This window comes from Cydia strobilella, chromosome 15 (genome assembly GCF_947568885.1).
Source record: "Cydia strobilella chromosome 15, ilCydStro3.1, whole genome shotgun sequence".
In the NCBI taxonomy this organism is placed as follows: Eukaryota; Metazoa; Arthropoda; class Insecta; order Lepidoptera; family Tortricidae; genus Cydia; species Cydia strobilella.
The window spans coordinates 6,082,197-6,095,193 of record NC_086055.1 but is presented as its reverse complement, the minus strand read 5'-3'; the positions used below and the strand labels follow the sequence as shown (position 1 = coordinate 6,095,193).

At 37.2% G+C, this 12,997-nt stretch overlaps 1 protein-coding gene across 6 annotated transcripts; it reads right to left on the bottom strand.

Moving 5' to 3' along the window:
- Positions 1–2,288: 2,288 nt before the first annotated feature.
- On the bottom strand, positions 2,289–12,321 carry LOC134747847 (uncharacterized). Of its 6 annotated transcripts, none has more exons than XM_063682489.1 (8): positions 12,163–12,321; positions 9,285–9,402; positions 8,800–9,030; positions 6,401–6,643; positions 4,921–5,085; positions 4,110–4,340; positions 3,870–3,951; positions 2,289–2,647 (listed from the first exon to the last, which is right to left on the bottom strand). In XM_063682489.1, the coding sequence occupies exons 2-7, from the start codon at positions 9,373–9,375 to the stop codon at positions 3,881–3,883; spliced, it is 1,032 nt and encodes a 343-aa protein (XP_063538559.1). In that variant the 5' UTR covers positions 9,376–9,402; positions 12,163–12,321; the 3' UTR covers positions 2,289–2,647; positions 3,870–3,880. The 6 variants fall into 6 exon arrangements, with proteins under 6 accessions (XP_063538559.1, XP_063538560.1, XP_063538561.1 ...); XM_063682490.1 differs by lacking the exon at positions 12,163–12,321 and adding an exon at positions 12,129–12,150; XM_063682491.1 differs by lacking the exon at positions 3,870–3,951.
- Positions 12,322–12,997: the final 676 nt, after the last annotated feature.

The window sequence follows — 12,997 nt, the reverse complement described above, 5'->3', positions numbered from 1 at the left end:
TTTTCCACCTCCCCTTTTCACACCCTTAAGGGATGATGTTTGAGATTAAAACTATCCTATGCTCTTCCCTAGGACTCAAACTATCTCTATACCAAATTTAAACTAAATTGGTTCTGCGGTTTAAGCGTGAAGAGGAATAAATCAATATAAATCATATTTTTTGTGTTTTCACTCCGGAATGGTGTCATTTTGATATCAAGAATGAATTCGGCATACCCGATTTATACAAAAACGAAACCTAACTTGGCCTAGTAGCTTATTAAATGATATAGTTATCAAGATAAAGTTTTTAACCCCCTTTTCACCACCTCGGGGGATGATTTTTTTAAAACGCTAAAAGTAATTTTCTTGCTTTTTAATATAATACCTTTTTGCAAAGTTTCAAGTTCCTAGCTTAAAATAAAATTTGCACCCCAAGACAAACTTTCATCCCCTTTTCAACCCCCTGAGGCGTTAAATTTCCAAAAACGTCTAAATTACTTTTTTTGTAATCGTCTATTATACCTTTCTAAGAAGTTTCAAAGCATTTGTAATGGATTCAAACTTTCAACCCCCTTTTAACCCCGTTAGGGGACGAATTCTTGATAACGCTGAAATCACTTTTCCTGTATTATAATAATATGCCCATATACAAGGTTTTAAGTAACGCACTCTTAAAAAAATTTGATCATACAAACTTTCAAATCAGTTTTCTTGTATTTCAATAATATATATTTTACGAAGTTTCAAATTAACCCCCATATGAACCCCATACAAATTTTCATCCCTTTTTTAACCCCCTTAGGGGTAAAATTTCTCAATTTTTTATAGCCTTTAACCTGGCCGTGGTTTTTTTCGACAGATTAGTAAAGTTTCCATCAAAATCCGTTCAGCCGTTTTCATTTGATGCGCGGTCAAATAAACAGACAAACAGATACTGACAAACAGACAAAAATTCTAAAAACTGTTGGAACGTGTTCTGTTATCGATTCTAAGTATCCCCAGCCAATTTTTTTTCGAATATCTTCCATGTACAGACTTTCGACCCTCTTCCGCTTTATTATATGTATAGATAGATATAGATTTTCGCAACACATGGAAAGAGAGTAGGTTTCACACACTTTCAGCTCGTTTCATAAAAACATCACACGAGTGGTTTGGACTTGGAGATTATGTGGAGTGACATTACACTGCTTTATCTACACACATTATAAGCTCTCTATGATGTGTTCAGGAACCGCAAGTTACGACCGCCATTGCGGCATTTGATCACACTGTTTGCAATTGACATTTCATTTCGAATAAAACTTCATTTCGACTGATACTACAAATGAGGTCAAAGCAAATTCCTTTGTTTTACGAGATGTTCGAAATTTTAATATATATATTTAATCGATATCGACTTTATTATTACGAAATAATAATATTTTCACAGATAAGAAATTTGTTCTCTATGCTGCCCTTTATGCTACGCTGGCCGTAATTTGCGGTTTTTGAACGCATCATAATTCATAGGGTTATGATGTGTGTAGATAAAATACGTAATAACCTCTTTCGAAAGATGTGACAGGTTTCTGTTCTGAGGGGCTACCGCGAAAACCGAAATTTGCAAATTGCGGGATCTTCCAGTCCTCTTTTACTCCAATGCAGGCGTAATTAGAGTGGCAGAGAAAAATGCCTGCAATTTGCGAATTTCGATTTTTGCGGTTATAGCCATGTAGTTAGAGCATGTCTTGAGCGTCCTGACTTGTCGGTAAAGAATGGGTTCATCATTACGTACCATAGAAATATGATCTATGTTAGGTACAGTAGCCCTACGTTAGAAGCCACTTATAACGACTACCTAAATATGAGTCAATTTGATCTCACCTGGACTGAACTCGCCCATGTAAGTACCTCGCTCGTACTTATACTGGGTGATTTTGGGGTCGTGATCCTGAATGTCAAATATGTTAACACATATTGAGATGGTCATAATAAGCAAATGTCCTCATGGGAGTACCCCCACATGCCACAAAATCGTGAAAATAAATCTAATGCACTTACACGAAACGAAACGAAACGAAACGTATGGACCCACGACCCCTTCGCCCGAGGCACGTGTCTACCGCCACGTCACATCTCGGGCGAGGCAGCGCGCGCGAGGCACGTCTACATTGGCCGTTTCGTGCGCGAGGAAATTGCCTCGCGCGTATGCTTGCTCTGTGTGGACTGTGGACCCGGCTATTAACATATACCTAGGCACTTAGTATATTATTATCTATCAATAACAGATTTTGGGGGAATAAGGAATGGGAGGAAGTAAATCATTTATTGTATTTTAGTGTTTATTTAGCTTTTTTTAGTTTTGAAATACATAAAAATATAATTTATAATAAAAACAAGATTTGTGTAACAAATATTTTTATTTCCGCGGCAGTGACTATGTTATAGCAGTCTTTGAGATCTTTAATTAAGTAAATATTTAGTTATCAATACTAAAAATGTAGTATTGCAATGCGTCCATGAATATTACTTAATTACTTATGTTGTCATATTTTCGATAACATAGTCAACGCATGAATCATCGATTATTATGTAGATAGTTTATTATAAAAATTGTATAATGTACTCATAGGTATATTCTTAAAGTAGAAGGTTCGATGGTTAGCTCCTTAGTAAGCAGCAGCTGAAAAAAAAACATATTATCATAATGTTATTCCTCATTGGCGTGTCGTTGTAGAGTCCACCGCTTCACCAGTGGTGTTAATGTTTATATTTTTTTAAAGCATCTTTGTAAAGTCTTTAAATCCAAAAATAAACTCCCGGCCAATATTTTTTTCTATATCTTCTGCTTAGTGCATACCTTATTTATTTTCTTACATATGATTTTTCAGCAACACAGAGCATTCAATGAAAATTACTTAAGTACTAAATGGCTCAGTCCGTATTGGAGATAAATGAGAACAATTCATTCGTATCTACAAACAAACATCAGCCTCGCGCTCAGATGTCAAATGTTTAATCTAAACGTTACTTATTTAAGTTTTTCCAATTAGCATTTAGTGTATTCGGGTAATTACGAATATTTTACAATATCGGGTAATTCCATAACTCACCAAAAATGACATTATTATTAGACTCCATTTTCGGAATTCCCCAATATTCAAGGAGGAAAGAATTAGGTACCCGAATACATGACCTTATAAAGAAAGATAGTATAAAAGTTGGTCTTCTTTTGCTATCTAATATATATTCCTTTTCCTATATCTAAACTTGGCGTAATTTTTATATTACATGCAAAAATATGTAAAATATAAAGCTTTTTGTATGTGAACCTTGTGGCTAAACCGTGTCCTTTAGACCTACAGATGAAAATGGTGGACCAGCTTAAAAAAGAATATATCTAAAATCCCTGAACTTGTTTGATAATGATACAGTGCTTATTACCTATAGGATGTAATCACCCCAAACATATTTCGATGCAGTAGGTATTTACAGTGTAAAGTTAATGTGAATTATTATAATTATGTAAATGGATATATGTGAATAATGTACGGGTAAATGAAAAAGTGAATAACAAGTCACTGTTTTAACAGCATTAATATGTAATGATTTCAATACATCACAGGTTCCGTTAATAATAAAAAAAACATAAACTTGGAATATAGGGAGGTAGGTACTGGCGACTACTATGTTATGTGTATATTTATCAATGATACTAAGTACAAGTTGACACTTCTACTCATTCAAAACGGAAACCTTTGTTCTTCAAGGTTTTTCAGGTGTAGGAAAATTGGAACAAGAGTATTCTAGCTAATAAGGGCATGTATAGATAGTATATTGCTCTTAGAAAGGTACTACTTCTAAAAAATGCTGTTGCAAGACTCCATAATCTCATCGCCAGATACCTGATTGTACTTTATAGACTATGCATGAAGGGCATAGTGCTGCTTAGGTCACCCACGGTGAGTGCGTCAGCGACCATTAAATCTGCCATGATATAAAGTATTATTTTTTTAAACTCAGCTTCGGACAACACAGTACCTAACGCACAATAATTGATTAATTATTAACGATTCGGCATTAGCTTTCTTTTTACAGCTTCTTGGCAAGCTGCGTGATTTGCGTATATACAGCGGGCCACTAACCTAGCGGCCTGACGGGGTGTTTGTCCCAGAGGAAGGTGCGTTTCACTGGCGACAGATACGAGTCCCGGATGTAGGAAGGGCTGCGGTCCCACCGCGCGAGGGGCTTCAGCTCCGGCCAGTCGTACCAGAAGGGGTCCCTCGTGATCGCCTGGATCGGCAGGGAGGGGCTCGGGTTGAAAATGTCCGCCCACGGCCGGCGGCGCATTCCACCGGCGGTGTACAGCGGGGCACCTACACGCCGCGGCACAACACGTCAGTAACGGCACAAACACACACTTTGTACTTCGTCATCGCCCACAAGTGCTACAAGCCAATAAGCCTTACGTATAAATTGAAGTACACATGCCATCGTTAAGCTGAAACCAACATGGCTGAAGTGATCATGGAACATTGAAGAAGATATTTATTAATATTTGTAATGATATCCCGTTTGTGGACTCGCATGCTGATGATGGTGATACCTATGATGAGTATGCATGCATCATGCTTGAAATTAACTATGCTGATAGGAGACATTTTCCTTTGAAAGAACACATACACTCGAAGGATAAAATTACGTATTCAACGTTACAGAAGAATAAATAACGTGAATAAAGATGTCTTGGGGTCTCATTCAATAATATTACTCGAAAAAAGGATTTAGGATTATCTAACTACAGAAATGGAAGCATGTATACGGGTATAGTTTGCGAAACCAACTATCTACTCAACAGGGCTTAATCTTTGGTTGATTTGTAAAGTTTCTCAACTAGGAGCATTCAGATAGGGGAGCTGACGAGGTACAGAGTGCTCGGGTGCCTGCGGCCCTTACCGTCGGCGTCGTAAGCGACTTCGCAGTCCCTCGGGGGGCTGATCCTTGGCTTCACGGGTGTGGGTGACATCCCTCGGAGCGAGCGATCAAAATCCGTCCATTTTTCGGCTTCAGCGAAAAAGGGATCCCTTTTGAACGCGTCCGATATCCGCTCCGGGCTCGCTCCTTCATGGCAAGTCTTACAATCAGTACCGATCAGAATATCACTGGCTTAGAGACAAGGCATGAGAGCAAGAATAGCTGGAATTTTATGTTTCCTATTGACTGTTTGTTGCCTAAATAAAATAAAATAATTTTTTTTTTTTTTTAAATAAATACAAAGGATTTGAGGAGTTGGAAACTTTGCAAAAAATGCAGGTATACCAATGGTTTCATATGTAGGTATCTAACAGTGAATCATTAAATATTTTCTGAGTGTAGTTGTTCTTCATCAATTTGGAATTAAATTTTGGATGTAAATAGCTTTTTACAATGCAGCTTCCATGCATGTGCTTGATAATAACAGTATGTAGGCAAACTACCTAATTACGTTAAGTTAATTTTTTTGACTGAAGGACCTTTCTCTTTGGCAGACATCTATTCGTTGGCTGTGTGCCAGTGTTTACATTAATGTAATTTGGAAGGTACTAAACTACAAAATCAAAACACGGGTTGGTCTTTTATGTTTTAATACAAATTCGTTTCAGGTTAGTTAACGTAATAAAGTTTTGTACTATAGAATAAATGTATTGTATGATGTGTTGAGGTATGTACATTAACAAGCATTTTCAAGTTGTTTAAAAACTTACTAACACAATGATGAACTAGTTTACAATGATAAATACAAAAATAATTTTGAGTTTTCTATTTTACAAATATTTTATTGATAAGGATATAAATATAAAAAATATTCAGATACGATCATAACACTGGTAATATAAATTTCTTAAATTAATGCGGACTTTATCATTCAACTCAAATTAGATTCAACGATGATCGAATCGAACAGGTGAACAGAGTCGCTATTTTAGTAATTATGATATGCTGTTTCCACATGATTCACTGCGATGCGACTGTACATTGTACATACATCCAGTTGAATACAATCTTAGTAAATCATCTAACTAGATACGAGTATCTGGCGTCGTACCACAGCTCATAATGTGGAACAGAACCTTAACCACAGTTAGTCTGATTGTGATTCAACAATGTAATCAGTCTTTCCGAGACACCAAGAAAGACTTGGCATGGATTTTTCTTGTTAATAACGAACAGTCTAACTGCGGCGGGACTTACTCTAATGTCAGCTTTACACATTACCCGCTAAAACTCCGCAGGACGGCCGCGCAACATAAGCTGGAATGTCTAATATTCGTTCAAATAATAAGAAGTGTTGAGACCAGCGGCCGTCCCAGGTCGATCGTCGTCGAGGCTAACGCGTGCAGCTAGGCCTTATCCTAATAGGGCGTGTCGTGCATAATAGTTGTTTAGTAATATTTACCTGATCCCCAGTGAGGCTTGTTGTCGGGTTCATATTCAATTCCTTTCAGGCTCCTGGGCGACAGGTGGTCGACGAGGGGGGCGCTCAGGTCGGTGATGGGGTATGCCCGGTCCTTGAGGTAGAGACCGTAGCGGGAGGGGTACAGGCGGTCGATGGCGGCCAGCCGGTCAAGATGGTCCTGCCACGCCTTGTGCGCGTCGAAGGGATCGACGCCTCGTCGGATGCGCCTCGGCACATGGTACACTGGACACAAATTAACTTATTATTCAAACGGAAGTTTAACAAAATGTAAACAAAGAAGAAGGTTCTATCAAAACACACTCTTAGTAGGGCGTCCTTTGAGTAGGACTTTGAAGTTACGCTAGAAATTTTTCGATGCTGCAAGTTGGTACAATAGTCACTTTTACCTATGATTTGAGATAAAATACACAAAGATTGTTTGAACCATTTTTATATGGAGATGTACATAAGTAAAATATAGAAAATTAGTAAGGCTCACAGCATAAGCGTCGTTAGAATAAATGATAATGAAATTCTGTACATAAATATATACAGCAACGTAGAACTCACCTCTTCAACATCCATGGAAATACATGTTACAATAATAATGAAAGACATTAATAATATATTTACATAAATAGGGGGATTTATTGATAGACAAAATGCGCCGCCTGACAAATGCTAGAAGATCGGTAGATACAAACAATGAGGTCGATATAACATACATGGATTATTATGTGTGAAGTTTTATTATGTATGTATAAGAGGTGATTTCTAATATATGACACATGCGATTATTAGCCATGATAGCATAAATATATGTAAGTTGCAACGGCAAGCAAACATCTAATGCCAACATATATGTATTATCACGTAGAACCGGCGAAGCGATGCCATCAGCAAATGAAACGGACAACTTGTTCGACAATGTGACCCTTTACATTTACCAAACTACAGAAATAACGTATGAACGCTTGAACGCATGAAACATTGCAGTTGATCCAATATTTTGAAGGCGGATTTAGTTTTATATGTTTGTGATTATGTTGTTTCCATGTAGTGTTAATCGATCCTTTGTATTATTTTCTCTTCGAGCCTTCGGCAGGTTTCGCTTCTATAAAAAAATTCCAACAATTTATTTATAAATTATTATTACAAATTAAAATATTAACTGCAGAATAACCCGCAACGTTATAGAGGACTCCCTCATATTATAATGGTCTAACATAACAGCCGCCTATTTGACGTGAAGTAAATGAATGTTAATTATATATCAAATAGTATGTTGATTCCAATTCAAGATGAAGTCACAACATTGACAACAAAGTGATGCGGCGCCCGTAAATGATGTTCCAAATTACAATATTACTGGCCGTAGATGTTTTATGCTGAAACAATTAAAGTCAAATGCCAATGTGTACTAATAGACTTGGTTAATAGTGGTGTGTGTACCTAGGCCGGTTAATACAATTGCTCAAGCAAGCTTACAATCAAATGCTTTGTACAGTTAAAAATTGTTTGTTAGAATGTTTGGTTATCTACGATTAGAATAACCTCCCATCAATATGATCGGAAAATTTCAGAAGATACTTAGTGCTATGACTGTGTCGATTGCCAAATACCTAAGGTGTATTATTGCTAGTTAAGATGCACTTGCCAATCAATTACCAGCTTCCTGTATTGAAAATGTTTTATCTTTCGTCACTTCAATAGGAAGTACCAAGCTCTATATTCGTGTTGGACGTGTTTACATACGGTCTGACCTTTTGTTTCGAGTCGATAGTAATGCATTGTTGACAAAGGGCTACCGATTTAATGAGAAAGTACTGATTGTATCCTGATAGCTATGAATCTAATTTCCACCGTATATATAAGTAAAAAGGTATATTTCCTGTAAGACTTTATTATTCAAATAGTGTCTCATGTTACCCATTATTCTGATAAATTGCCAATGACCGAAGTATTTTGCTCTTTAAACATCTCAGAAACAGTGAAAGCGCGACAAATGATTGACAAGCTTCGTGTATCACCATATTTTATTAACATTTAGGTAGACTGGTTTCAGTTATAGATTCCTGTTGGCATCAGTTATTATTTCAAATAACGTTTTCCTATTATCAAGCTTAACGTGGTAGAGTTAGACCAAGAAAAATCTGCCCCGATTTTGATCGCATACGCAGTGCGTTATTATGTCATAATTTCATAGAAGTTGACGTTTAAAATAACACTTGTACTGCGTGTGTTATCAAAATCGTTGCAGACTTTCTTGGTCTAGCTAGTGCACGAAAGCCGAAAATACTGTAAATGCTTGACAAATGAACTATGAAAAGACTAGTACAGAGACACCAAAAAGCATCTTCACCTTCACCTACCGATGTGTGCCCAATAAAGCTACTAACCTGGCCTGTATCGGTCGAGGGAGCGGGGGTAGTTGTGCGCGTAGATGGCGCGAGGAGAGTAGCCATACACGTCGCGATGGACCGGCAGGTAGCGGTAGCCAGGCACGTTGATGCGCTCGGCGGCAGCGACGGGGTCGTCGTATATGGACTTGGTGTACGGGTAGGTCAGCTCGGGGAACACGCTGCGGCGTGTGGGCCTGTACCTCTCCTCAGCTCTGATGTCTTCCGATCCTAATACAATATATTGCATCAATAAATTGCTCTGATAATTCGTTTAAGATGATGTGTGCTGATTATTCGAAAGTGATTGTTGCTAGGCGTACTTGAATAAGAAATAGATAAACTTGTGTTATAATTTTCTTTAATACCTTTGTTGCCACAATTTGAACATTTTAAAAAGGGGTGAGAAGTAAGAACTAGTTACATCCTTACTTAACGTATTTATCCGAATCTGATAAATACAAAGTAAAATATTAAGAACTTACCTTTAAGAGATCGGACGAAGGATTGCCAAAATCTGGCTTTCTTCGATGCCGTCTCATTTCTGCCAATCATTTCTAAATGATTTTTAAACATTTTGATGGTTTATGTCGTGCTCGTGGTCTGCAACAAACAGAAAGCATTTTATGTAGGAGTTTGAAGTTTGTTTTGTTTATGTCGATTAATGGGTTACTTTCAGTCGTTAACCTTGTGTGGCGGTTCGGGTCGGGTCGATGGTGTTCAGGTGACATAATTGAGTACAATAGCGTACTCGTTTCTCGTAAATAGAGCAATGACGTGGAGTGGTCGCGGGGCCGCAAATAGCCGCTGAGCCCGTTGTACTTGGGCCGCCGCCAACTCGCCGTGTCGAGGAGAAACTTGAAAATTCGTTTTTACGAATGTCTGCTCATCGCTCGGCTATTTTCGAGATTGTGGCGACCTTGCAGCGAGTTTCTCCGTGGGCAAGTCAGCGGCCTGCCGCAATTTCGATTACGTAAACTCCAGTCTCAGCGCGATGACAAACTTATAGGGCTCGCTAAAACGTTTAGATTTTATTTCAGGATTGAGAGATGGATTGGGATTGTCATTTGGATTCTCAAATGTAAAGATTGTTATCATTAAATTGCAGCAGATATCAGGATGTTACATAGGTACATCGCATTAACACATATATTAATGGTACCTAGCCTAAACATGTAGGTATTTCATTTGATTGTTATTTTAGAATTTTATTATGTGCTCCGGAGCAGTAGGTACCTAACCGAGGATGCAACCGGGATAAACGCTAAGATGAAAGAAACATTCTTCAAATCTTTGCTAAATAAAAAGTTTGAAATCTCATATTTAACCGAGCACTTGATGTTTAATTATACTTCATAAACATAATCAAATTCTCATTTATTTATGCCTCACGTCAAGTTTGTATGCACTGATCGTATTCATTGAGCCATAAAAGTGTTTAGACTCACGTAAATATCAGTAAACTTTAACTAAATGGCCAGTAATGCCAGTATTTCTGGCTCACGTCGGGTAATGCTAACCATAATCATGGATTCGCAGGATTATTACACGGAATCAACGTCATTGGTTCTAATTTAGAACGGCCGTGCCATTCATCAGTCTCGAGTCGAAGCTGTGCAATAGATACTAGCGGGTGGAAGCATCCAGTGTGCTCTTGAAGCATGCAGCTACCTAATGTTAACTGTGTGTCATGTATGGTATGGTTAGACGCTTTTACAATAAATCTCATCTTAAATATTAGAATTATTGGATATATTAACCTCGCTAAAAAAAGTTTGTAAGATGCCCAAGACTATCTTCTGAAGTAATCCGTAACGTTGACATCGAGTGAAAGTGACTAGATTGAAAATAATTTTCGTAGAAATATGTAAAATTTCTACGAAAACATTGCTATAACTTTAACAATTCCCAACGCATATTATGTAAAATTATCTAATACGCGTCTGTAATGAAAAAGAGTTCGTCGTAGCAGGCCACGGAAGTGCTACGCTTCTACGAAATTAGGGTTCTACGCGACAAGCAAGAAGGCTCTACGGATATTTTGACTACCAGTACCTATGTAGTAAAAAAAATTATGAATTAAAATTGAACAATAATAAATTATTGTACATTAAATATGTACACAAATTTGAGTTAATCATTTTAAAAGAAAAATGTATCTTAATTATTATTATTGTATAACGTGATTTAACTATCAAATAATGTAAATAAAATTTACTTTACATTAAAAGAAAGTTGTTGACACAAACATTATGTCAGGGACGCACTTACATAGCTACATCATCGATCATCACTTCCTTTTTAAATGTGTCAAATGAGTCACTAACTGATACTTTATCTTATTTTCGGTCAAGAATGAAGGCCAATGTCAATTGTGTGGCCATAAAAAGCCAGGAAGCAACACATACCTAAAAAATTAGTTATATTTTCATTCGTTTTGAGTTCCTTTAGAAAATTACGGATAGAAGAACGAAGGGCACGTCTTTGATAAACAGTAAAATAAACATAAAACTGTACTTAACAATAATCTCACACTACTTTGTGTCGTATTGGAGTATGCGTTTGTTTCAATCGTTCAAATCCAATTTACTGTATTTAAAAGTGCGGTTATGAAACGGTTACAAAAATACACAGGGCGTCGATTTGGTGGGATCGCAAATTTGGCGCGCGCGCGCCGCGCCTCGAAATAGATCGTATCGTGTTCGCTCGCCACAGGTGCATCGATATCGAGACATCCGACCTATACCAGACACTCGGGAATCTGAAATGACGAGCCAGGTAACTGAAACATGTCTTGTCCGGTGTGTTTTTTAAGCATTTCAAACGGTTCATTTGAATTTTGATTTTGAATTTAAGTACAAGAAAAAACTACACCGTCTTGATAAGAATGTTCAAACTGGCATGATAGCAGCAAAAATACTCGAAAATTTCAGCTGAACAAACTAAACATACACACCACCATGGTGGAGCAGTAGGTACCTAATGTAGCATTTAAAACTATAGAAGAATCCGGTACGTTCACAGACCGGATTGAGATGAGCGATTTTAATGCGATTTTTTCTTGGCACTTAAGACTCCTTCGTGTTATTTGATCAAGAAGATAAAATCTTGGATGTGATTGTATTTTGATTTATAAATGTAATTACCTATTTACTCAAATTGAATTACACACTAAAACCGGGCGTTTTTCATACACAAAATCGGACGAAAACAAAACTTTTGGCTCGAGCAATCCAGTTCCGTTTAGAAATCGGCACATTTTTCGAATGACGCTTATCTAAAATGGGGTCACGTCCACAGATCCCGATTCACTTTACAATTAGACTTACTTGCGACACTTTAGCTTAGGTAACACTCCCTTACCGATAGATAACTGGTCGTTTATAGTGTGTATTCGTGGACGAGCCGACGTCGAGTGTCGGACCGGGGCAGGCGCGCACTGGCCGGCGGCCGCCCTGGCCGGCGCCCGCTCCGCCCGCCCCCACGCCGCCCGCCCAGCGCCCAAGGCTGAGCCCCGCCGTCAGCGATTGGACGCTTGACCGTCGCATTTGATAACATCTCGTGTTTTGCTTCCGAGTTCCGGAATATACTGTTTATACGCAAACTTTAATGTGTGTACAACGTCGCCGCTCCTAGGAAAATCGTTATAGCTGCGTTTTAACTTCTAGTATCTGGAAAATACATTCAACGGATATATTAGTTGAGCACTTCTAATTTATGATAGATGGATTATTTTTATACATTTAATATTTTGGCTTAAACCACAAACAAAATTAAGCCAATATTTTAAAACCCGCCGCGCCGCCTAATGCTATGATGGTATTTACCTTGTGATTATTATGATCTATATGGTATAGATAGGTATGTCGATCACATACTACAGTTAAATCGCTAGTATTAAAAAATAAATTAAATTTGAATTAATTAATTTATAATTTAAATTAAATTAAATTGAAAGAAAAATTAAAAATTGTAATAGAATTATTACAATTTTTAATTATATATAGTAGTGTGACGACTACTTAAAAAACACAAATCAAAATATTTAATAAAATAATTTGATTTGTCCCCAAACTTGTAAATTGAAAGAAATTGAATTGAAATTGGTTAAATTGAAGTTAATTTATTTATAATTTTAAAGTAATTTTAATTTTATTTATTTATTTTACAATTTATGTATTCAACTAATATATTTTTA

Bases quoted from the DNA above. Each gene is read 5' to 3' on its own strand.
- LOC134747847 (XM_063682489.1), bottom strand. From the start codon at position 9,375: ATGTTTAAAAATCATTTAGAAATGATTGGCAGAAATGAGACGGCATCG. The intron at 6,644-8,799 runs GTTAGTAGCTTT...ATTTGTGTCCAG, and splicing joins CCTCGACCGATACAGGCCAG to TGTACCATGTGCCGAGGCGC. The intron at 4,341-4,920 runs GTAAGGGCCGCA...CGCGGCGTGTAG, and splicing joins AGTCGCTTACGACGCCGACG to GTGCCCCGCTGTACACCGCC.